At 42.3% G+C, this 25891-nt stretch overlaps 1 protein-coding gene across 2 annotated transcripts in view; it reads right to left on the bottom strand.

Annotated features, from left to right (window-relative positions):
- Positions 1-24740, bottom strand: part of LOC118100130 (adenosine kinase) — a 101281-nt gene extending 76541 nt beyond the window's left edge. The window contains exons 1-4 of one of the 2 annotated variants that reach the window (XM_035144883.2): positions 24579-24740; positions 22033-22107; positions 21876-21929; positions 8903-8981 (exon numbers count right to left, since the gene is read on the bottom strand). In XM_035144883.2, coding sequence (XP_035000774.1) covers positions 8903-8981; positions 21876-21929; positions 22033-22107; positions 24579-24628 — 258 coding nt within the window. In that variant the 5' untranslated portion in view covers positions 24629-24740. Of the gene's footprint in view, positions 1-8902; positions 8982-21875; positions 21930-22032; positions 22108-22828; positions 22956-24578 lie in introns of those variants that run through there. The other variant, XM_035144885.2, reaches the window with a different exon arrangement.
- Between the last annotated feature and the right edge of the window lie 1151 nt (positions 24741-25891).

Genomic DNA, 25891 nt, shown 5'->3' on the forward strand with positions numbered 1-25891 from the left:
GCGTCAAATCTGGTCATGTTTAGGACACGTTTAGGTGCCGACGCACAAAAGACATGTTGGACGTGTGCGGAAATGAGCAATTTGCTGCTTTTTTAGCCGAGGGGGAATCTATTCCCACCCACAAAGTCGATTTTCAGTCTCTTAATTGGAGTAGTTATGCTTTGATAGAGAGCTCCCTTTTCTCCGGAGGTTCTCGCAGTAGGCTAATTACAGTACGTGGTAGCGTTAAACTAACTGCAGTCATTTCTGAAACATCAGATTCTTGACAGAAAATAATAAACTGGAGGGGCCGATGTTTTCACTTAGAGATGTTGGAGTTTCTGTACCGTTTGGCTTTGGGGACGTGGTTACCCACATACTGTAAATTGAGTTTCTCCTTTTCACTTTCACACACAAACATACAGTGCAAACACTTTCTCGCACGGTCCTTCCCCTGCTGGACAGAAATAAATGGAGACCCCAGGAGTTCCCTTTGGCCCCGGCCCTCGCAGTCTATAACAGAGCCGACAGCTCCGATAGCTCCTGAGAAAGCAAAAGCTGCTCGGGGATCGCTTTACAATTCTCAGGGGCTCGAATAACCTGATCTTGAACTGATCCCGTGCACTGATCCTTTGGTATTGGGTTAGGAACGTGTGAAGGGGCCTGTTGAATGAGCTCGCTGGATATCAACATCCTCGCTCCGTGTTGCTCCAGCCCGGCAGATTGTTTGACTTGATTAGTCTCTGCCCGAGTGTTAGACTACCCAACGCCGAGCCCTCCAGACACCGGTATCAATGTGTCAGAGGGAAAAGTGCTCTCCCAAGGCTCAAGGTGGAGCCCATTACCCTGAGTGAGAGCACTGTAAGTTAATAGGATTTGCTCCCGATCAAGAGACTGAACTATTTCCTGAGGCTGTTACAGGCCGAAGCACAAAAATAAATGTTCTTTTATTCAAGTCTATTAAAGCATCCCCTCCCTCCAAAAAACTACCACCACCAGCACCCAAACCACTCCGACCCCAACCCTCCTTTCTCTCCTTGTTGGGATATCTGTTATTACTGCAGGAGGTGGTGCTCTCCGTCTCCTGTTCTCCTGTGTGTGTGTTTTTCACTCTCTCAAGCAGCCAGTAAAAGTAAAAGGTTGGCACTTTTTGTCTAAAGGAGTCATTTGTTCAGGTGAAAATTAAACTTGCATGGTAAGCAGAGCCAGGCCTGCGGTTGGACAGGGGCAGAGGGGATTCCAGATTAATCATATGGACTATACACCGTGAGGATATTCATTGAGGAGTAATTGCCAGGGGGGCTTTATGTAATGTATTCTCCCCATGAGGTAAAACCTTGTAGTAGTGAGAAAGGATAATAGAGTAAGAGGATCATATAAAATGTTTGCTGCTCCAACCTTTAACTCAGAGCTTAACCCTGACCTCCAGCAGTAATTACAGCGTTAATTGCCAACTGATCTGAGGAGGAGGTTCCATCCAGCTCTGCTGCAGATGTCAACAGGGCTTAGGAACCGTCATCAGAGGTGCAGCGGATCAGGCGTCGTCGCCGAGGTGCACCTCTGGATGATAAGCAACACAAAGAGGAAGTGTTTGGTGATTACGTTTACTGTAAAGAGCCTGATGTGAATTAATAACATCTTCCTGGAATTTTTTATTAGGACTGAAAGACAATGTTTACTATCAATCAATTTGTTGACTTTTAATGTGATTATTATATTAAGTTATTCTGTTGATTTAGCCTATTATTAATTTTCTTATCAGATATTCATTTTACAATCAATATATCCAATAATTCATGGTAGCTGTCTGTATGTGGTTCACATATTTCGAGAATCGTTCATCTAATCAGCTTCAAACTTGGCACGAGTGTTGTTTATGTCCCAAGGAAGTGCCGTGTCGAACTTGGTGCGATTTGGACCCGTGATCCCTTCAATATTAATACATTTAGAATAAACAGACGACCAGCGCTCTGCAGCACCTGCTGCTGGGACTCATCAACGAAAGTGACGTTGTCATTGACGAAAACAGCGTAAACAATATCATCACTGAATAATACCTTGATATTGTTTTACATAATACGTTTACCTGGTCAATTCACAAAAAATATAAAAATATAATGAAATAACAAAATTAGTTTCTAACAAAAAAAGTTTCTGTTTGTTCAATTTGATTTTATGTGATATGTGTAATAAAAGTCAGTAAAATATTTGTATGTTGGTTGCTTGTCAACATTTTTGTATTTTACTGTGTTAATATAAGTCTGACTGAACACTAATTTGATTATGATTTTGCATACAACTGATATATTATGATTATATATTTAAAAAGTAGAAAAATATCATTACTATTACTGTGAAATAGATTTAAGCCATGTTCTTCAGCACTTATTTCTTGCCATACATTTGACTTTAGCATTCATGACAACACACAACTTCAGTTTTGACAACTCAAGACAGGCGATAAAGAGCATTAGACTAAATAATAAGCCTGTCAGTGTGAAAAACAGACATATTTCCTCTGGATTTGTTTAAAACCATGGAGTCGGTGCATTTCACCACAGATCTAAGCACGGCATCACGCAGGAAACCTGAATGTCTTCAGTGAGTCAAATAGTTAAGTTGAGCCAGTGCTGCCATAAACCCTGTGGGAGAGCTTGGAATAATCTAGGCGATGTTAATGATGCAATTTATATGTGAGGGGACCGGTGTTTGGCAGGCTCTTTCCGTCTGAGCGGGCTGCACATCCCAGCGAGCTCCCAGCACCCCCTGCTAGATGGAGGGGGTGGAGTAGGAGGAGGATGTCAGAGCCCATGTGAAAAGAGGGAGCGAGCGAAGCACTGATAAGAGCCATTACTATTAGTGTCTGTCTGTCACCTGCTGTGCGTCATCCAGCCTTCTCTCTCTCCACATGCGCCCCCATCCCCGTCGCTCCATCCCCATCCGTTTTCCTGAGGCACATCACTTCAAATTTGCACTCACCTACACATTTTCCATCCTGTCACAGGTATAGTCAGTTGACTTTAAAACCGAGCCAAGCTGCACTCTGAAAAACTACTGTGAGCTTTGTTTCAAAACAGTTGTGAATTAGTGGAGGTGCAGACAGCTGCCAGCATTTATTCAGTAAACAAAATAGCTATAGATGAATAACTGAATTGGCAGAAGGGGACGCAATATTCTACACACACCGTTCCCAAGCAAACACAAAGCCTAATTTGGTATTTCATTTATTACTTGGCACAAATTCTGCAGCTCCTTAAACTTATGAACTCGGGAGAAATGAACAGTAATTGCAGTCTGTTCTTTATTTTCTTAAAACCTTTTTAACCAAATATTTAAAGCTGTTTTTCTCAGTTGCTATGCAACACTTCAACCACAAGAGTGGGAGCATGCTGAGAATGTGCCAAATAAATACTACTGCCACCGACATTCTGCGGGGAAATATGAGAGAAGGGCATCGTTCAATAATCATATGAAAATGTAGAACAGTTGTGTAAAATGCACAATCATCCTTGCATTCATCACTTACTTGACCTGTGTCAAAGCATGATTCCAAGCAATAGTTAATTTAATGAACCATTGTTTACAGTCTGAAAGGCATCACACAGCCATGTGAGCACTTTTTTGTTCATTGCATGCGAATACAAGTGCAAGGATTTAACCACAGAATCCAGCAACGTGTCAGGCGTACAGAGTGTCCTGTGCAGAATATCATTCTGTAATTTGATGTGCGAAAGCTGCCAGGTATATAGACAACTGCCTGTTTCACAGGTCCTTTCAGATTTCACTCCGAGCTCGCCTGGAGCTCGGGCATCTGTACAACAGCCAAGCAAAAAGCAAGCAAGCCAATGGTGCAGCCTTTCTTCCTGAGCCGGGAATCAAGGACTTAAAGCAAGGACACGTTATGCAAGATATCACGTTCAATTCCACCGCCAGCCTCTGAGGCCAGATGATACACATTGAGTGAGTCGGTCTCTCTCGAGCCCTCAATGTTAATCAACACTCTTTCCAATGCATACTTATGAGTTACAATCTACTCCCCATGTCTTCCCTTTGGCAGTTTAAATTAAGTCGCAAATTTGACGGCAAATTAACTTCAACGGGGACGGTAATGTGTCACCTATACAGAAATCTGTGCCATTTCTCACCAGGGTAACTCAAATCGTGCCTATCTGAGAGGAAAATTAAATCAAACAAATTATTTTCATATGAAAATCTAATTCGAGGAAACAGAGGGAAAGACGGCGTTCTGCGGCGGGGGCCATCAGCTGTTAACAAATCCTGATGTTGACAAAGCCATGCATAATTGCCCAGTCAACCTTTATCATTGTGATCACAGAGCTAGAGATTTAATGCACACTAGTATTAGCTGTGACACACAGTCACAATAGAGTTGAGGTGGGAGGAACACGTGCTCAGACAGTGTGCGCTCGTACACGTGTGTGTAAACGGGAGGTGGATGTGGAACCAACGGAGATCTCCCCACTTCATCATTGAGTAAATGGCACCACAAACGTGAGCTGCGACTTCACAGCTGCCTCATGGCGGGTGACATTGAAGCCCACGCATGAACACATCACTCATCAAAGCGAATGAGCCGTTCTTCGCTTCCGCTGCTCGTGGCGAGCAAAAGACAATGGCAGCCCCCCCCAAGAGCACACTTGCACACCTGGAAGGACGAGAATGAGTGGAGATGGGAAGGAGGAAGGAGAGAGAAAGGAAAAAAAATCCATTTGGTTCCATGCATCTCTCACAAGAGGCTTAACAGACTGTGACCTTCCGCTGCTTCATAATGGGGGAAGGAAACGCCAAGACCCTGGTGCCATAAAACGGCTCCGAGCGGGTGCTAACAGTGGTTCTGCAATTAACCTGTCTTAAAACAAACAAGAGGCTTTTGCTTTAACAACAGGCGCATACTTGAGAGGCTTGATTTCTGCGGCGAGGAACTCAAAGGCCCACCAGGGTTCAGGTTTTAATCGGTCATTAGCATGCTCATTCCAGCACAGCTGCGCCGAGATCTATGCGGCTACAAGCTCGCTCAGTGTGATCAAAAACAAAAACAAAAAGGTCTCACGCAGATCCCCGACACGCCAAAGAAAGGTCGGCCATCAAACGTGTCAACAGCCCTTCAAGTCTCTTTACAGACAAAGGATATTTGCCTTGACACTATATCATAAAAGGTTTGAGAAGAATGCAAGAGAGAAAACAGAACGCGAGAGGGAAATAGTGAATGCCCTCTTTTAGCGTATAAGCACATCCTCCAGAAAGTTCAGGCACATAGTTTGAACACAAAGAGCTCCACTCTTTCTCCTTAACTGTCCTCTTTTCCCTAAGTGGTACCAGACGTAGGTATTTCTTCATTTAGCTCATTCGAATGGAGGCGAGCTGCTGTTCTTTATTTATTTAACAAAACGAGCTGCAAAAGCCAAACATTAGGTCATGGAATATTTTCACCCAAAGAAATAAGTCAATGCCTTCAATGAGACATCAAACCCAGTTTAAGTATTCCCCTACAAAATATGAGCTGGTGAGGACCTCTCTCTAAGTCAAGTAGTGCTGAAGGGAATTTTTTTTTCCTGCTTCTCTAAATACAACTTTTGAACAGCGCGGTGCACATGCGTTTTCAATTAAGAGCTCAGAGCCAACATCCAAGCCTGGGCCCCATTCACCCCTTTTCCACGATTGACCAAGTCTGAGGAAATGTTGAACAGGCATCATAACCATAACAGAGACGGCAGATTTTTCAAAAGCTCTAAACAATAATTAAGACATCACAGTGAATTGATGAGGCAGCGTTCAAGTGCCACACAAAATCTAAATAAAGAGGAGGGAACATACTTAATCATAACTTTTTGTGACACATTCACGACCGGAGCACTTACACAAGGCAATTTGTCCCTTTGGTGAACGGCTACAAAGACTGCTTACAGTGCAAAGAAGTAAAATATGTCAATGGTGTTGATTTGTGGGGATCATAATGAGAATGCACGGTTTACACGAGGCACTTGGAGTAGGATCTACTTCCCTGGCAGAGGCAATAACTCCCTATGAGCCTGTCTCTGCTCAGACTTCAATCTCTGGGCCCCAAGGAGCTGTTGGAGGACTTTGATGTTCTGTCTAAATGAATTGACTGTGCTTCTTGATACAGCCCTCCAGTCAACTGAGTCCCCCCCCCCACGGATTCTGTCACCTGTGATAAACACAGTGCGTGCTCAGCGGTACCAAATTCTGGATCACATGCCCACAAAGCCCATAGTTGTTTCTTTCTTCCCCTTTAACTTTGTAAATGACTGAAATAAATATGATTGTGGTTTCCCGCTGAACTCAATCTGAGGAGAGAGCCCTTTGAAGTGTGGGGCTGTATGTGAGCAAACAACGCTGGGCTGGTTTCTGTTACCTTACAGCTCCACAACATCCACGAGGTAAGCCTTTATGTCGGATGCCCCTTCAGGGCATGGTGTTTGGTTGAGCCTGGGCAAAGACAACAACCTCCAGCACACTTCTATCATTGCATCCCCCCCCCTCCTTTAGAATCAGAGCCAGGAAGCTCTGAATACAAGCCCGCTACTTCACTGACGAGATCTAAACAAGATCTAAAGCTTATTGAGAAGTGCAAAGCTAAAGAAGAAGTACAAGTGTGTTGATGCATCTACCTTGGATCTACTAGTTTGTCTGCTTTGAATACGGATAAGTTGTGACAGGAGCCGTAACCCATGAAAGATGAAAACAAAAAAAAGCAATGTCCCAGCACTAAAGATAGCACCGAGCGCAACCAATCGACGACTAGCAAACACTGCTATGGATGATTTGAATCAAAGAGCAGGGCAGAGACAGCGGTTAGAGGAAAACAATACTTATCCATCTAAGCTTCAGCTTGGTCAATTCTCATTTGACTAAATCCAATTACCATTGATTCTGTATCTTCCTAAAGCCAAGGTTTAGGTTTTCCTTGATAGTGCAGAAATCTTAACTGGGATGAAGCGGTAGTATTTAACCTATTACAGCCTCCGATGAAGCGGCCGGATTGTGGAGGAGTACGAGTTCTACTGACGGAGGCATTGATCTTCCCACACCCTGGGTTTTCCCAGCGTGTGCAGCGATTCCAGTGGAAATCCTCTGAACACCTCTCTCTCTCCTCCAGCGGCGATGGCGCTCCCGAGCAAACCTGCCCTGGATCGAGCATCTCATTTAGTCACCGGGCCCTTTGATGTGGATTCAGTGCTGCAGTGCATATCATTCGTGTTTGAAGGTTCAGCTTCCACAATACAGCAGGGTTTGAAGTTTCGCATACTGCAGGTGCTACAATGTGATAATCTGGGAGCCGGTTATGCATTATACATTTTTCATAAAAGAACACCATCAAGTGAAAGTGAAATGTGGAAAAGTCAGCGCTTCAAGGTATATATTGACAGAAACTGTTTGTGAGACTTCTGGGTGTGGGACGAAAACACTCTAGTTATCTTGAGCATTTCAGAATCAGATCTACATCTCCCCTCTGAAGGGGGTAAATATCCAAATAAACAGAGTAGAATAACATTTGACTGGAGTCTACCGTGCCATTATAAGAGCAATTTAGTTGACTGAATGCTTCTCTCATGGCGCAGAGGCCATGACGGCTCTTTTTCCAGAAAACGCCCGGACTAAGAATCTCCTTCTCCATCTGATTTCCCTGAGGAGTGGCTACGCACCTTGCGGCAGTTTCTTCAATGTCTTCTTAAATAAAACATGACAAATCCTTGTCAAGGTCTATGTCTTAACTGAGGCAGACCCACTAAACCCATGGCTTTAGCTGGTGTAATGACAAGACAGAGAAATAATCCATTTAAAAATCTGAGATTACAGTTTTCAAGGTTGGTGTAATTGACTCAATTGGAAAAGTCGTTTTTTTTTTTTTTTATCCAACTGCAACAAGTACAAAAGATAAAAAAAAAGAAGGGGAAGTTGTTGCCGAAAGAATAAAATCAAATTGGCAGTTACTGTCTGTGAGTGAGTGAAGTTTATGCAAACGCTTCTGATCTTGATAATTAAAGAGTGTTTGTATGGAGGTGCAGAGCGCCGCGTCTCCTTTTAAAGGATGTTTACTGTCTCCAAAGCATGGAGATGGTGGCAGCCTGAGGGGGCCTGCCTGCCTGCTTTCCTTCTCCCTCCCTCTGTATCCATCTTGTGCTAAATACACACAGAGACACACATATATATATACGCGTGCATACACAAGCGCATGTGTACAAATCCGAACTCTACACACTGTACTGGCATGTACAAACAAAAAAACCCACACGGATGAGAGAGAGAGAGCGAGAGAGAGTGAGAGCACGCTTTCACAAACATCAGCCTCTCAATTAGCTTCTGCTCTCATTTCTTCCTTGGTAGAGTCATTTTTCAGCTGGATGCTTTTCCTTTGTTTATCGTGAGCAGACCAAAGCCTTATCAGCAGCTAATCACTGCATGTCAAATTCACAGACTTGCTGCAGTCACTTAAAAAACACACACAAAATAAAACAAAAGCGGATCTGAGTGAATAATCGTCTCAAGTTCAGATTGCCATTTTAGATTTGGACAATCACCCATTTCTTTTAGATGCTGAAATCTGTCTCCGAGCCAGGGAGTCGATCAGCGTTTGTTTGATATAATTTGTTGTGACATGTTAATTGCATCTACTTGTAATTCTCTCTAATTGATGTTTGATATGTCTCAGGAAATTAGGCCAACTAGATAACACTGCAAATATTATAAATCCCTCCTGCCTTTCTCTTTCCACGGCAGGTCTGATGAATTCACAACACCTAAAACTGTAATGTGTCAACTTGCTGTGCAGCTATGCTCTGTATTCCCAGGGCTGCCAGGCTGACAAATCTAAGGTTACAAGCACACCACTGTGTATTCAAAACACATTCAGGCGCACTGCAGAGGGCCAGAGGAGACTAACCTGAGCAATTTTCACTGAGTTCTGGGTTGAGCCACCAGCGTGATATTCAACTTTGTTCCTCTTGACAATTTCTTCAAACCTGGAATAAAGACAAGGACAGGTGTTGTTAGAAGAGACATTAACATTGGAGATAGAACAGTGGATTTCAGGTGGAGGGTGAGGGAGCAGCTGTGACCTAGAGGGTGTGAAAAGAGTGAAATATCTAAAAAACAATGTCATATCAATTTAGAGAATAGATCCTTATGACCTTTGTGATTCCTTAACCAGTTGTAATCATAATATGAATCTGATTAACATGTAATACTACTTATATTAATGCTTATGCTAATAATACTACAAATAATAATACTCAAAATGATGCCAATAAGAATTAGAATGTAATATTAACCAGACTAACATATCTTACTAATAACAATAATTATTATTATGCTAATAAGAATTCCACTAATAATAATGCTATTAAGAATACACATTTTTATTAGTCTAGCACCAGTTTAACATACAAACAGGGATAAGATAGAATGCTAAAATATGTTAACATCACAACCTGCTAACAATGAAAAACACATCTGTATTTTCATATGACATTGTATCTTGTGTAGTTAGCATGCTAAAATAAGCATACATGACCTAGCATGCTAACATTATGTTAACATAATGAATTTAACACGCAAACAGAGTCTTTGCATGTTAACATATTTTTGGTGGCTCAAAGCTGCAAACTGTCACCAGGCTCAACAAAGTGTCTTACAGCTCATTGTTTGTATGTCAGGACCATTAATCTACTGTTTTAAGTTCAGTCTCATCAATCTTGTTTCCAGCTGCTGGGGCTGAACACGTGTTTCGAGGGGGACTGAGAACAACTGTTTTCAATGAACAGAAAAGTTAGCAACCTGTTCGCTTGTGAGCACAGAGCAGCTGAAGAAGCTCATTGACAATAGAACAGTAGAGGCTTTAAGGAGGGCTGATAGCACTTGGCTTATTTACCAATGTAAAGACAAAAATATCAAAATAACTTTTTCTTTTCTTCAAGAACATTTTGCTCTAAATATACAAATTCCTGAGTCTGGTTCTGTTCGAAGTTTCTTCCAGTTAATACTTTTTTGTGTGGGAACTGTCGGGTTTCTGTATAATTTTGTGTCAAGTGCCTTGAGATAATGTTTGTTGGGATTTGGCGCTTAGAATAATATTGAATTGAAATTCAAGCACTTTCAAGAACTCATCTATTTCCAAACATTTTGCAAGATTTGATTTTTTTCTCATTTTTCAAACTCTCTCTCAGGAGCTGGTGAAGATCAAAAACCGAGCTGAAAGGAGTGTAAATATTGGACTTATTCATCAGATAGAGAAATGAAGACAAAATGGCTTCACTGCACTATAATTCATATATATATGAAGTTAAGCTTAACCTGGAGAATCGCTGTCTAGGAATCTTGACGTTGAGTCAAAATAGTTTAGTTTTTACTTACTCTGCAATATAATAAACTTGAAAGTGACATACATACATACCTTTTGACATATAAGGTCAAAGATGTTTAAATAAACTTTTTAGGAAAGACAACAGGAAGAAGAAATGAAGTGAGCAATGCTGAGTTTTGTTTGTTGGGATACTTCAACACAAATGTTGCAGGAGTTGAAAAGAGGCAGTTTGGTAGTTTTGTCTGTACAGTAGTTGTAGCTGCCTAAATAATATTAAAGCAGAAAATAATTTCTGGGCAACCGGAAGAAGAGAAATCTAAATAACTAATAATAGAATATATTCATTCATTTCGTTCATCATCATTTTGTTTTTCAGGGAATTAGAAATGTGTGAAAAAAACCATCTCATAGTTAAATAACTGTGTTTAGGGAGCGAGCACTGATTAAATGTTTGATGTCTGAACCATGCAGCGAAGTTTAGACACAATGAGTCAAGACAACAGAAATTACATTGGGGAATGGGAAGTAAACAATTGCGGAGTTTTTCCAAACACAAACCAAAGGAGCACTCTCGAGTCTGATTCTATCTTTTTTTTGTATTTTCCCCATCATGCTGCCATTTCAAGCATCAATAGCTCCCATGCTTGTGCGTAACGTGATGCAAAGCCGGGCTATGCAGCGAGATAGAGTCTTTATCTGGGGAGCCGCGAACATGAATAATGTGCATTCTCCACGTCGCTCACACAAACAGCCTCCCAGGGGGCAGGCTGTATAAACACGTCCACTTTGCTCAGGAAATTGACCCAACTGCAGTCAAGATGATCCGACACATTAGGAGGTCCTTGACTCCCTTTTTTACCTCAACTGTAAATTGAAGACTGTCCATTTGTAAGTGTATTTACATCAGTGGGGGAGAAATCCAATGAGATGGTAAATAGTTCAAGGTGCACCATAGCATTCCCACTGGCGCGACGTGCAATTCCACCCTTAAATTAACTGAGTGAGAGGGGTTGTTGAGAAAATGCTTGTGAGTTATCCCAGGGGGGTGGTGGTTATGTAAAGGCTCTGCAGCACAGTGCCAATACTTTTCCCTTTTTAGGATTACAAAAACATTTTCAAGGGAGGTCAAAGGTTGCACTTTTTTTCGAGGGGGAGGGGGGCTTGCTTAAAACTTGAATATGTTGTGTCTGTTGCATATACTCGCCGCAGAGTAGAGCAATCTGTATGCAAAGTGCACCGTGGCTTACCAACACATGTCAGCCAGAGGTGTACAACCTGGTTTAACTAGGCATGGCCGAATTTTGAGCAAGTGTGAAAGTAACCTTTACTGCTTCAAAGAAAGTCTGCATATCATGTCTCAAGGCGAGGGGTCTACCCAGGGCAGAATGTTTCCAATAAAGAAAAAAAAAAACTTTCCATGCAAGTGGAAAATATGCTAACCGGGAAAAGCAAAAAAAAAAATCCTTCCTGAGACACCTGTTATGACTTCTTGACAAAGGAAGAATTTGAGCACTGTGGGTGTTTATAACATGAAGGCAGCCGAGGGACTCCAGAACCCATTTCAAATAGACACACAGCTACTGAGGATATTTTTTTTTTCTCTCCCTAGAAGTATTTGCTCCACCTTTCAGTGCAGACAGCATGGGGCCCTGCTCCTGGACGCCTCGAAAATCCCATCCGAAAAGGAGCAGCTGCCTCGAGACCTTTACACCCTCAAACATCATGTGATCCCATAGTAGTGACACCGTAAAAGGCCCCCTTGGCCATTTAGGGAGAGAAAATCCCTTTCCATCTACTGCAGCCTGAGCTCACTCGCTGACGGGAGGGAGCGGAGAAAAAGAAATTGTTTTGAACAAAATGTCCTCAGCCGGTAACCTCCGCTTTTCAAAACCCAGTGGTGTTGTTCAGAGCAATTCCAACTATGCCATCCATACTGCTAATGCATGGACGGCCCGTGTTATGCAACATGTGCCCCTGACACACTGGTTAAATACCACTCTCGACTAAAGGCTCTGTGCTATTTTTCAATTTCATACCTTCCAATTTGAGACTAATAGAAGCACTTATTTATTCGGCCTAAATCAAATCATATTGAAATCAGGCGAATTAGGCTCCTGAATGCAACATTTGTATTCAGAGGACATGAGCGTTCTCCTCAAAAACTAATACCGTTACATCTCCCCCCAGCTTAGCACATCCAAACTGTTGGGGCCGATCTCACAAGTCAGGAACATTGTGTTGTTTACATTCCTGGAGCTGGAGCCCCCACCGCTGATTCCCATCAAGGGAAATATGAGAGCTTTGAAAGTACGATGAGTGTTCTCTGCCCCGAGTGACTCATGAGTTCCTCTCTCACCCCCCAAAAAAAGCAGAGGCAAGTAGATTATTTACATGAGGCAATAATTCAAGATTTGCTCGTCTAAGTCTCTTACATGGAGGGCAAGGCGAGCCCCATTTACCCAATCCCTCTTCATTCCCCTTTGATGTTAGCCTATCTCGATAAGACCGGATGAGTGCCCTAAAATCCCCGTCGAGTGATTTCACAGGAAGAACAAGTCTCTGTTAATCAATGGCTAGATTGGATCTGGATCCTCGGGAGTGGTCGGCCTGAAAGTCCTCCCAAGTGTTTGAGTGCACACCAGGGTAATTCATCGCTAATGATCACCGCGGCACCCACTCTCCTACGCGCCGTTCGTCCGTATTTAATTGCCTCATTCACGTTTAAACAGCTTACAAATCACAAGGACAGGCAGGGAAACATGATCAAACGGCCCCTATCGCTAATCAGGGGAGGGCAAGGGAAGAAGTGAGAGGACTTTGCGGCTCTCCTTGGGGATTAGGAAGGAGGAGGGCTGCACAAGAACAGTAAATTGTCTCTGCTCCAGCTCCAGCAGGCAGGTACATTTAAACAGGCAGATCCATCTTTCTCTCTCTGACAGAGGCAGAGCGAGGGGGCAACACAGCTAAAAGGCTCCAGTAATCCCAGTTTCAACACAAGCATCTGGTGTGGAAACAGGTTCCGCCATTGATTAGATCCCCCCCCTCCCCAATCAGCGTGTGCATCCTACACCAAAACCTTCCTTGGTAGTCTGGAGGCAGTACAAGGCCTGATGCACAGTAATTGTTTCAATAGGTCAGGCGCAGGAAAAACAGCTCGGGGAAGTGATGAAAGGGAGATGGAAAGGGTGAGGAATATTGTTGTTTTTCCCCCCCAATTAAATTGTTTGTCAAACCCTTCACAAAGGGTTACGCAGTTTATCTGTTTAAAATCAATACGCTCGTCTCACTGTGAAAGCTTGTCCCGACACAAGACAGGCCCATTAATTATTCTGTTCTACGCGCTATCGCTGTGCTGCTCAAGGTTGAGCCTTATCTTTTCTTATTTCAAATCAATAATTATCTTCTACCGTGCTCGCGCTCCCCCCTCAGAAATAGATGTGCTTTTCATTCAATGCCTGTAGAGTCTCTCTCTCTCGCACTCTGTCTCTCTTTATAGCAGCCGGTGAGGAACGCAGAATGAATAGGACATTCTTATCAGTGGCACATTAGAGCAGGATGGGAATAGATGGCGAAGAATGAGGCGCATAAAAGTACCGAACACAAATGAGTCATGATTCAAACAGCGAGCGAGGCCTTGTTCCCATCCTCTGACATCTTCTAATAGACTGCAGTAACGGATGAATGTTGATTTTCACAAAAGCATTACGATATCGCCATCGTTCAGGTGTCTCTATCCATTTGGGTAAATCCCCATTCAGCTGAGAAAACCTGCCTCGAGTCCCTGGGTGCGAGAAAAACCCCAACTACAAGTCTTTACATGAGCCTTTATGCATTATAGACTGGATGCACAATTAATGACGGCACAATTACATGGTCGTGATGGGTGAGTAATTGCATTAGGATGCAGAAACAACAAATGTGCATCCCTTTAATAAATCGGCCGATCCAGCAGCAGCAGCTCATTTGTTGGCATTAACCGAGGACCGCTGTTTGTACTTAATTAGGCTGCACTCAAGGATTAGGCGAGGTGGGGTGGGGGCGCAAAATCTGGTCATGGCGGATGAGTTCATATTATTTCGTCTAAAATGTCACAGGTTTTTGGCTTCGCGCTGCAGAGGGTGGCGTTGTTTGTCACACTGCGCTGTGTGGATGTGGGAGAGGGAGTGCGAGAGTGAGTGTGTTTGTGCGAGGACATGAAAGAGCGACAGAGGGAAAGAGGGACACGTTGAGGGAGAGAGTGGGAAGAGCAAGTGTGTAAGCAAGGATGAGGCTTCTGGTGTTCTCTTGAGGACTGAGATTTGAAGCCCGAGCACAAAGCCTTTGAGACGTTCCCCTTATCTCGGAGGTTGATACCGGGATCTTGGTGATTCAGAGCGCTCCGTGTGAATAATTCCACCAACACCCCCTACTGCGGGGACCATATGGCCCAGTGTGAACTTTAAATACACGGGGAGTGTTGCCGCTCACCAGCGAGGCCTCCCATCTCTACCCCCGCACAGGCTTGCTGTAGAGAAATGATCAGCACAGACAGCACACTAACTAGCCTACATGTATAAGGTGCTGATACCATCACTGGCTTTTCCTGTGTGGCTGCCGGGGAACAAGGACGACTAAAAATAGCCCTGAGGATGCTTTTCTGAACTGAACATGCTGTATGTACTGGCTGAGACACCCACATTTTAATTATAAAAGGCTCTTTAAAAGGGGGAGTTGTAGGGAGAGGAGGGGAGGAGAGGGGACGCCCACATGCACAGAGATGTGGATTATGTTTTCTCCAACCCCCTTTGACTTGTGATGTTTCCTTCTGGCACCACCTGCTGGCTGCCACCTTCAACCAGAGGGAGACATTTGTAGCTCCAGCAAGGACGAGCCTTAATTATGATTGCATCAGCCGTCTCTCATAATGCAGCATGTGTGGCTCTAACTGCGGAGCGATGCACCCTTCATCTACAGGAACACAGCACAGCAAGACGGGGGAGGGTGTGCTTTTTCCTCCTCTCTTTCAATTATTTGAAAGGTTTTCTCGTTTTATAATTCAAAAGGTCTAGATCCACATTCCTTACAGTTGAGTACAGCTCTGGTGAGCATGTCACATTTATGCAAGCATCCCCAAATGGTTGAATTCATGCGTATCAATAAAACATAAACAGCAGCGCGGTTGGCAGCGGAACATGTTTCTGATGTCTCAATTACCAGTTGAGTGCCATTAATCTCTGCGCCCCCTCTTTGGCTCGGAGGTCGGCTGATGGATGCAGGCCCGTGACCTTTGCCCTCAGCGGCAGAGGGAGCCCGCCGTTCCCTCCCAGTGGGCCGGCGGAGGTGAGTTTAAGTACTGTAGTACACCGCTCAGCCTCAGCAACAGACGAGGCGAATGGGAAGTTTTAAAAAAAAAAAAAAAAGGGGGGGAGGTGTAGTAATGTGTCTACACACTCAGTCAAGCATGAGTGCATCCAGTGAAGTGGCACCATGGCAAGCACATGCAGCTTCTGCACGCATGCTTGCATGTGAGCACACAAACACACACACACACACACACACACACACACACACACACACACACACACAGACAGACACACAGCAGAGTGTTTCTCCCCCTCACACACCAGGGTAGCTCAGCCGGGGGTTTCTAGCACTCACGGTTCGCTTCGTTATATATTGAAAACATAAAACTATAAAAAACAAAAAAAGAGGGGTAGAGTCAAGTGTGTTTACAGAGCAGAATCTATCACACGCACACCCAGGAGCCAGAGTGTTTAGCATGTACTCAGTGAGAGGGGCCTTTGTTGTTTTCCTCCCAGTAAGCAGATTGAGCTTCACGGCAGCAGCAGCAGCAGGGGTGTGCGAGATGTACACAGACAGCGGGGTGTGCGAGTGGAGAGGCACCTCCACTGATCTCCTGTGTCGTGTGATGATGTGTGTGTGATGTGTGTCTCAATCCAGCGCTGATCCCCCTGAGTCAGCCCTGTCAGTGATATGAGCCTCCCACCCTCTCTCTCTCTCTCTCTTCCCGTCGCCATCGGGAATGCTAATAACAAGCCAGCCACTAACACTGCAGCCCTGAATTATTCATGCAGCAGAGGGTCACACGGCATAATGAGGAGTTTACTCTCATTCTGGATGCGATTGTGACGCTGCTAATCTGCATTTAGCACACAGAAAGAGAGAAAAGGAGGGAGGGAGCGAGGGGTAGAGAGCGGGAGAGAGAGGGAGGAGGAGGAGGAGGAGGATGAGTGCTGATGAACTTAATTGCTGTGAGCAAACAACCTCTGAAAAGAGTCACGCCATCATCCAGAGATGAGAAAGTAAACAATTAATTATCATCGGACAGAGGGAGCCATAAAACAAATGTTTGAACGAGAGTAATATTCACGAGCCAGCTGATCTTTACCACCCCCCCTCAGAGGTGACAATACACTTTCAATAACGATGACTCACTCATTTGACACTAATAATCATTAGCTCTAATATGATGTGGTTAGCGAGCCCAGGAGGGATTGGGTGGCTGGTGTATTATGAAATACTGCGTGCACTAAAAACACCCGTAATGCCTAGTTATCCTGAAATAAAACGTCTATTTGCCCACATTATAATCTCCTGCAGAAAGAGGCGTGTTTTCATTAGGTTGACATGTTGTTTCCTTTGGAGGCTCCTGGAGGTAGAAAACAGCAGGCGACTGTTGCCTCCTGCTGGCCACCAGAGGTACATACCCCGTTTACTGCAATTCAGAAAGTGAGAAGCAGAGAAATTCAACACTGTTGTGGCATCCATCCATAGCGCTTATGAGTTAAGGGTTACAGGGGGGCTGCAACCAAATCCTGCCATTGGGCAAGAGGTGGAGTTACACCCTGGACAGGTCACCAGTGTATCCCAGAGGCGACATACTGAGACAAACCATTAACCCTCACGTGGTCGTTTCTAACCAACCTAACCCCAACCTGCATGTGTCTGGACTGTGGGATAATAATAAAAAACACAAACACTTTCACTAACATCACTATCGGTTTATGAAAAACTTGTTTACATTTCAAATACAAACATTTATTTTCTTACTTCAAGTTTGATATATTTGGTTGTATTTGTGTTTTCTTTTTAGTTATATATACTTTTTTTTTAAAATGTATAATGTAGTATTCATGAGTAACAGGACAGATGTTAATATAGCCACATCACAATGATTCAACCCTTACATAATATTGCTGATTTTAAAACCTTCTTCTAGTTTTATGGCCTAAAGTTGAGTTAAAACATAACTACGCATTGGGGAAATCTATAACTATGCTTAATTTGCTTTTAATTTATCATATCAGTCTACACAAATCTATATTGGTCGGGCTCTAATCATGCGAGATAAATACAATATGAACTCCATGAATCCTTGCAAGTTATAAAACACCATTATAAACCCACTAACCCTGCGGGAGTCAGGCTTGCGTTTCAAGCCACATGATGGCAGCAGTGACTATAAAGAGTGAGAAACATCCTACAGCGTTACATGACAACACCACATGTGTACGCGGTGCAGAAAGGAAGTCATGGACAGTGCGTTGGTTGACTGGTTTCCTCTCGTACCCTCATTTCAAAACCCTGGAGACCTCAACTCAAAATCCAACATCTTCTCGAAACAACCTTTTCAACTGCCGCTCACTCACCACCGGGGAAATATCATCTGAATAAGATACGCAACAACACCTGGATGTTCAATGCAACATGACTCACCAACCACTAACCACTAATATACAGAGCACTGACAAGCAGCAGCTGCCTCACACGGACGACTCTCTCTGAGATTATACTGTGATTTATGAACTGAGTTTGGTTTGTTTCAAAGATTTGTTTGTCTGCTTATTAGATACTAGATACGCACATGGGGTGTGAGTACAGTACATGGTATGAAATGTAACAACAGTCTGGGGCCGGAAGCGACATTGCGGTTACATGGTATGAGTCTTAACTACTAAGCAACAAGGACACTCAGGAAGTCAGTGTTTTTGCAGCAGAGCAGATCCTGTGTCCGTTTTCATGGAAAGGAAAACGCTGGTGTCTTTCTTTGCCATAAAAACAAGACCAGCTGGGGTTAATCTTTAAAAAAAAAAAAAAAAAAGAGGTCACAAACATACAGTATAGTTTCAGTTTAAAAAGGTTCAGGAGTGTCCCTGAACAGCTGGGCACTGTACTTTCCAGCTGATTTATTTCAAACACGTTTTTTAAAAGGGATTAGCTGTGGATCAATACACAGCTGGGGAGCCTACGAGTATTTACAGCAGCAGGATGTGTACGTGGGATTGATTCAAAATAAAACTATACAGTGCCCATTGTTATTGTCACACAGTGCAAACAAGTGGTTCAGTCTTGCGTTTTTAATACTTATATCTAGTGTTGATATTTAAGCTGCAACTAATTACTATTTAAATTTTTTAAAATGTATTGTCTTGATTAGTCAATTCCCTAATTAATAATGTATGCATGTGTGGATGCATTAATCTGATGTTTATTTAATGAATAAGAAATGTAAGGAAATGCAGAAAAACAATCATATTCGTCTAAACGCAAAGATTTTGTCGATCTATTAAACCAGTAAATATTCATATATAAGTCATAAACAGTGACATTTTTGGGCATTTTAAAAAATCAACCGATTATCAAAAACTTTTCGATGATCTACTTACGGCATCATATTTAAATTCATAATGATGTGAGACGATAAGAAAATCCTCCGATTTGAGAAGCTGTAACCAGTGAACGTTTGGAATATTCGCCTGATAAACGTCAAATGCTTTAATCGATCATTTAAACAACTTTCTTTTGTTTGTGGATTTAGCCGAGACCTACTCAGGAAACAACACACATATCGAGTCCCCAGCCAGTACTAACAGGGACGCTGATGGTTTCTACTGTACAGCAGGCAATTTCTCAGCCACAACAGGATTATATGGGCTCTGCTGTGACTAGATAATTGAATTAAGGCATGGCCACAGCGCACTGCATCCAATGATCTCTCCCCCACCAGGGTGATAGGGGAAAGAAATGAATCATGTTACACTGTGTAGATTCATAAGCACAACAATAGTGTTAGCCGCCTCGGCTTGTAAGTCTATTGTGGCCTTTTCCAGTAACGATGTTATTTGTCACAACTCTTCGGCCCAGTTCTTCCTCACCCGCAGATCAATGACCTTGTGTTTGACCTCTTTGCACTCTGAAGTGTTTTCACTGACCACACAGAGGCACCAGGAAGGCTCGTATCTCAGCATCTACAGCCACAGCTCTTCATAATCCATACTGTATTAAGTTAAAAAATCCCACATGTACATTCAGATACAAACTGACAGGCGTGATGGCGATGAGTGCTGCTCTGTGTGTGTGCGGTATTGTATGCATTGAAATGCATTGTGCTGTGGAATTAAGCACCATGTTAATCCTGCCCTGACCTTGTGTAGAATGTGGAGGGAACGGTGTCTGTTGGGCTAAAGATAACACCGCTGCCTTTGTGCTGGAGGAGAACAACACTGCTGATGATGCTGCTGCTTTGTGCCGCCGCCGCTGCCGCCGCCGCCCGAGGTCGCATGTGTCCCTTTGTCAAGTAACAAGACCTGACAAGGTAGCCTGTTGTAAGGTGCAGACCATCTGACGGGCTGATTTGTCTTTAGAGAGTTTATACGCTACACCTGCTATTTTAATTTTACAGTTATTTCCTCTGAACTTATGCATTTATAAGATATTAAGGCAGAATTTATGAAATCATTAAAGCACAAACCGTCTCTGTCTGTGTTCAACAACAGAAAATGATTCATCTGGATCCACATCTGCATCAAACTACAGACAGATAGCAAATAACTGTCAATGTCCTTTTAAAAACTGACATGTTCTGCTAATAAGCATAAAAACAAATGTCATGTTAATGAATTTAACAGCTATAATACATTTTATTTCACAGCTGAATCAATAATATTAGTAACAATAACTATGAAGAACATGAGTCTTTATACACATTTTTCAATGTACTCCAAATAATAATAATATTGTTTTACTGCTGTTGAAGACTTGTTTTCATATAATACAAATAATGCTGGTGTTATATCACAGTAAATGTCAGCTAATGCAATTACCAGGGACGCACAACGTGACCAGAAGGTCATTGTCTCTATCTGCAGACTGATAAATGTGTGTCCAGGGAAATGAAACGGCAGCAGTTGCTCCTCCCTTAACACCAGTGCAGAGGTGCCCCCAGTGGATAGCAATGTGGTTATCTTACATTCACCAGATAAGACGTGTTGTGCTGGGCAGTGGATGTGTGACTGTGGAGCAAGAGAGTTGTTCGTCCTCGAGCATTTGGCGACAGAAATAAAAAGTTCTGGGGGGGGGGGGAGCACTTAACTGCCTGATTGATCCACCAAGGCTTTGCTTTCTGTCCTGTTACTCAGCAGGATCCTGTCAAATGTTATTGATACCTGATGTAAAGTTAAGGCCACAGACCAATAAACGATTGATTTCTGGTGCAAAGCTGAATCCTGGATTTTCACCTCCACCAAAGGGGTTAACGTTTTTATTACGGTTTGTTTGTCAGCAGAATTACTCAAAAGCTACACAACCGATTTTATTGAAACTTGAAACTTTGATACATGGGCCAAGAAAGAACCCAGTGACTGTTGGTGCACATCTGGATCAGGGGGCGGATCTAGGATTTTCTTTTCTTTTCTTTTCAGGCATATTTAGGGAACTGATATCTTTGAGTGTGTTGCTGTGTAAGTGTGCAACTAAAAACGTTGACAGTTGTAAGCCTCAGAAAGTTGTGTTTTACCACTTATGTAATTATTCAAGTTAATTCAATCATAATTTTCAAACAATTCAAAAATGTTCAATTTAAAATCATGTACAGTATATATGGAATATGCAATTTGCTTATTAATGTGTCGTTTTTGACCCCACTCCCACTCATCATCCTTTCAGATGGTTAACTTTTTTTATGTGTGTACTAAAAACAGACAAATTCCCAGAAGAGACACCATGTGGACTCAATCATATAAAAAGAAACAGGATGTCATACGGCTGGTGAGCGATCAGGGCTCCATCCTGTGTTAATGCGAGTTGGTCTTTTTGCCGTTTACAAGCCAAGTTTACATCCCGCTGCGTTTCAAAAGAGCATATGAGCCAAACGCACTAGCGTGTTTTCGAGGAAGGTTATCGTGTTACTGTTTGGCATGTGCTTGCAGTGTGAATGAGGGAGGGTCTGCAAAGGGAATGTGCATGCTTAGCAAAAACTCAGAATAAATTCCCTGGTGTCAGTGTCATAGCATGTAGATGAAATATATCCATTTACTAGTTAGCTTAAAAGCAGGAGGAAATCTTGGTGTAGCTTAGCTTGAAAAAAATGTTGGCGTGTCGAGTTCCGAGGCTCCTGGTTACAGAGGTCTAATTTATGACTTGGCTATTTTAAGCACAGCATGCAGGGTTAAAATGGAAGTAGTGGGTATAAATGACCGGTGTAGCCCTTTTTTGGTGCCACATCACGTTACACTAGTGAAGCATGTGGTGGTGTCCCAGTGAAGCTCTGACTCACAAGGCTTTGTGCCGGTCTTCAGCGAGGATCTGGTCGTTGGGCTTCAGTCCAAACCTTTTAGGAAAACGTAAAAATTAAATTCAAAGTGAGAGTGGTTCGGTAACGTGAGAGAGAAATGTGAAGATGCAGTGGAAACAATCAGTCGTCCCCCGCTTACTTGTCAAGGAAATCTTTGTCCACAACAGCTGAAATGTCCAGCAAGGGGTTTCCCATCCCAAAAAGCGTGTTTTCACTGCGAGGAGACAGAAACACATTGTATTAGGCGAACTCCCACACATCAGTCGAAACAAACGTCCTGCTGTGACACGGACGATCATCTGCTCCCGATTTGCTGAATTTAAACCAACTTGAAACTCTGATGAGAGACGACCCCCCCCCGCATGTTTCACAGATGGACTGAACTTCTTTCTATGGTCAATACGTGCAAAAAACACACAAGACAGTAAAGTGACCCAAACATTTGAAAACACACACAAGCCTAAAACAGACTCATGAATGGATTTGTTTTATAACTTTGGCAGAGATGGCTCCTTCGCTCCCACTGAGAAATGTACAACTGTGAAGGATTGAGTTACTTCCTGCCCCTTTTAGATGGAGACCAAAAGCACAGCAGGCACTTCTCCGGTCATTCAAACTCTTGATGATGTGTCAAAGACGGAACCAGTATAAATTAAGAATTTCCCCCCAATTGACCATATAATGTAGAGACAGACAACAGTCCTTAAAAACCATGTTACCCAACTTTCATAAAACACAGGAGACACATGTGACGCTTGAGAAATAACCGTAAAAGAGTTTTACATCACATGCAAAAGGAGGAGATGTCAAAGAGTCACTGAGGCCATCACACTCAAACTCAAGGTGTGACTCCACCAGTCATTTCAATGAACCCACTCAAACACATCATGATAAAACATTGGGATTTCCCCTCAGGTGGCTTTTCTCGTTCTTACCCTGCAGTTGGCATGACGTCAGAAAACTCAGCAGCTCGACCTGATGATGAAATGAACTGAACTCTTCCACTTCTCTGTCAGAGCAACGTGCTTTTTTCACTACAGGAACTCAAGCTGCACTAAGGGACAACGCTGATTGGTCGGCTGAGCGAGCAGGCGGGCCTAAATTGCTCCAAGGCACGTGATTGGCTACACATGTCAAAATATTGTAAGGTATTCCATGCCGCGTTTGAGGCCAATGGGAGAGAAAGTGAACACCAATAATAATCTAAATCTAAAAGGACGGATCTTTAACCCTATATATGTTTATTTGCATTTAATTCAAACACTTATATATATGCAAAATTCTTCATTTCGCAACTGATCATAATAGAAATATATTTGCAATATACAAACCAAACAAACAGCATCAGATCGTGTGTTTAACTTGGTTTTGCAGCTGTTATATATGTAAAATCTGTGATAAGTACACATTTATATACATTATATAACATTTGGGTAGTTCCAATACATTAATATACAAAATAATTAAATATAAATAGCACTTGTTTTGTGTTTATTTTTGTATTTAAAAGAGCTTTATATGATTTTATGTAAATGCAGCATATAAAGATATTTTTTACCATTGCATGGCACCTTGCTATTTCCTGTATTGAAATTCTACCTGCCTTCATGAAGCATATTTTCCTCATTAACCCACATTTGATCCTATTTCTATCATGTTAGCCAGATATTAGTTTATTCTATTTATAACAATATTAAACATGTACATTTATTTATCAAAGTGTAGGTTCAGTGCCGTTAGATATAGATGCTGTCATGCTTGAAAATGTGCTATGTCCTACAAAGGGGGTTTCAAGTTTTCCGATTTTAATTTCTGTTTTCTTTTGTTGTTTTGATAACCTTTGGTCCAGGTGTTACACAATATCTTTGTATATGTTTTAGAATAAGAAGCCAACAGGAAACATGTTATGGTATGCAGAGCATTATGGGATGGCTTTAATGCAAAGAAAAAAAGTTGCATAGTAAAATGTGCAGGTGAAGTCAAGTGAGCTCCATGTGCTCATGTGTATTGAAACTCGCCAATAATCTGTCAAAAATAAAAAGGGACTTTTCCTGAAGTCAGTGAACGCCGCAGTGTTCACTTGACACCATGCATAAAGAAGCAGCTGTTTCCAGCTGTGCTGTGAAAGTGACACTCATTATAATAATAAAATTAATATTATTAACACCATTGTTTCTTTACCAGAAAACACGTCTGCGTGTTCACATTTTAAACCCTTTTAAATGAGCTACACGCTTCATTTGACTCGGATGTTTCACAGCCTCTAACGCTGATGTGCCTGTTTTAACGTCCTGTTTCTGTCAAATCTGATCATTTTCACCTTTAAAAACAAAACCCTCCATTTTAACACGACTCAAACACACACGCTGTTATTTGTCTCATTTAAAGAAGAACCCCTGTCTCCTGTCAGGTGATAAACAAACACACCCTCTCCTCTCCGCGGCTAACTGTTGTTAGCATCGTTAGCAACACACTTAGCGGTCTGTAGCCTTCATGCTAACGTTAGCTTCACTTCGTGTCACGTTCAAATGTTCCGGTGGTCCAGCGCCTCATCGCGCTGCGCCTCCTCCCGCAGACACCTCACCTCGGCCCCGCAGACCTTCACGGGAATCACCGGGTTAGCCACATTAGCTAACGGCACACAGCCGCTCCAGCACACGGCGCTAACAGCGGAGGCTGAATTACCTTAACAATGATTTCCTCCTTGTCGACATGTTTGGTTCTTCCTCCGACATTTTTAAAAACAGGAGGCTGTCGAGGAGGAGGAAGAGGAGGAAGAAGAGGAGGCTGCTGCTGCTTCTCTCCACACACACACAGAGGAGGAAGAGGAAGAGGATGGTGGTGGTGGTGGTGGAGAAACTGGTCCAGAGAGAACATGAATGATTGATTCCAGGCAGGCAGCAGAGTTAACTGGTTAAACTCCTCCAGGCTGAGGCCATGTGCTTTTAACACAGAGGAGACAGAGACACTGTTGTTATAAAAAACCTTTAACAAGAGAAACAACATGGTCCTGTTTACCTGCAGAGTTCATTCATATGCAACCAGTGTTTATAGAATTATGTATAATGTTTTATATATAAGTTTATTTAATTCATCGACCAAACAAAACAATTTAAATGCAAACACAAAATCTCACATGTGAAATGAAAAGGAGCAGAAAGAAGAATAATCGTGTCTAATCTGCCCCTCAAATCATAATAACAACAATAATAATAATAATAAAAACAACAGACAAAGAAATTTAATTCATAAAACACCTTTCATACACAGATACAAGATGCTGTACAGGGACATTAAAGCACAGTTTACGATACAATACAACTTCATTGTAAGTTTACACTGAAATTCATTCAACATACAATTACATGACAATGTTTCAATCGTATTGTATCCACTGGGTTCAGATTTAAGTAAGAGGGACACTTTTCATTCATTCATTTGTATTTATTTATTTACAACATGTAAATAAAATAAAAAGAGAAATTATACGTGGCCAGGCCAAGAATAATAAACCCCTGGTTCACCTGGTTACACGTATTCAATTTTTAAATTTTTTAAGGGGCATTTCTTCCATCACTTTAGTATTGAAGTTATCAGTCATGTTCAAGTTCAACAGTAGGTGTCACTGTTCACCAACTTCATTCTGCCACATTCATCACCCACAGATTGAACCACTGACCATAATAATAATAATAATAATAACAATAATAATATTACATTATTAAATGTAAGCAATTACTTCGTGTTTATTTTCATATTTTAACCTATGATGATGTTAACCCTTTTAAATAGATTAAAATGTGTGATAAAATATTCAATACTAATCTCCCTTTAAAGTTAAGAAATCAAGACATAATTCCTTACACGTTCTCTCAGACAAAAACAAATATTTAAAAAACTTTTACTAGCAACATTTTTAATGTAGGAGGAAACTGGAGTAAATTGACACAGGGAGAAGCTGGTATCGACCATGGCCTTGTTGCGGAGGCCAGTGTTTG

Source organism: Hippoglossus stenolepis, chromosome 21, assembly GCF_022539355.2.
Source record: "Hippoglossus stenolepis isolate QCI-W04-F060 chromosome 21, HSTE1.2, whole genome shotgun sequence".
Lineage (NCBI taxonomy): Eukaryota > Metazoa > Chordata > Actinopteri > Pleuronectiformes > Pleuronectidae > Hippoglossus > Hippoglossus stenolepis.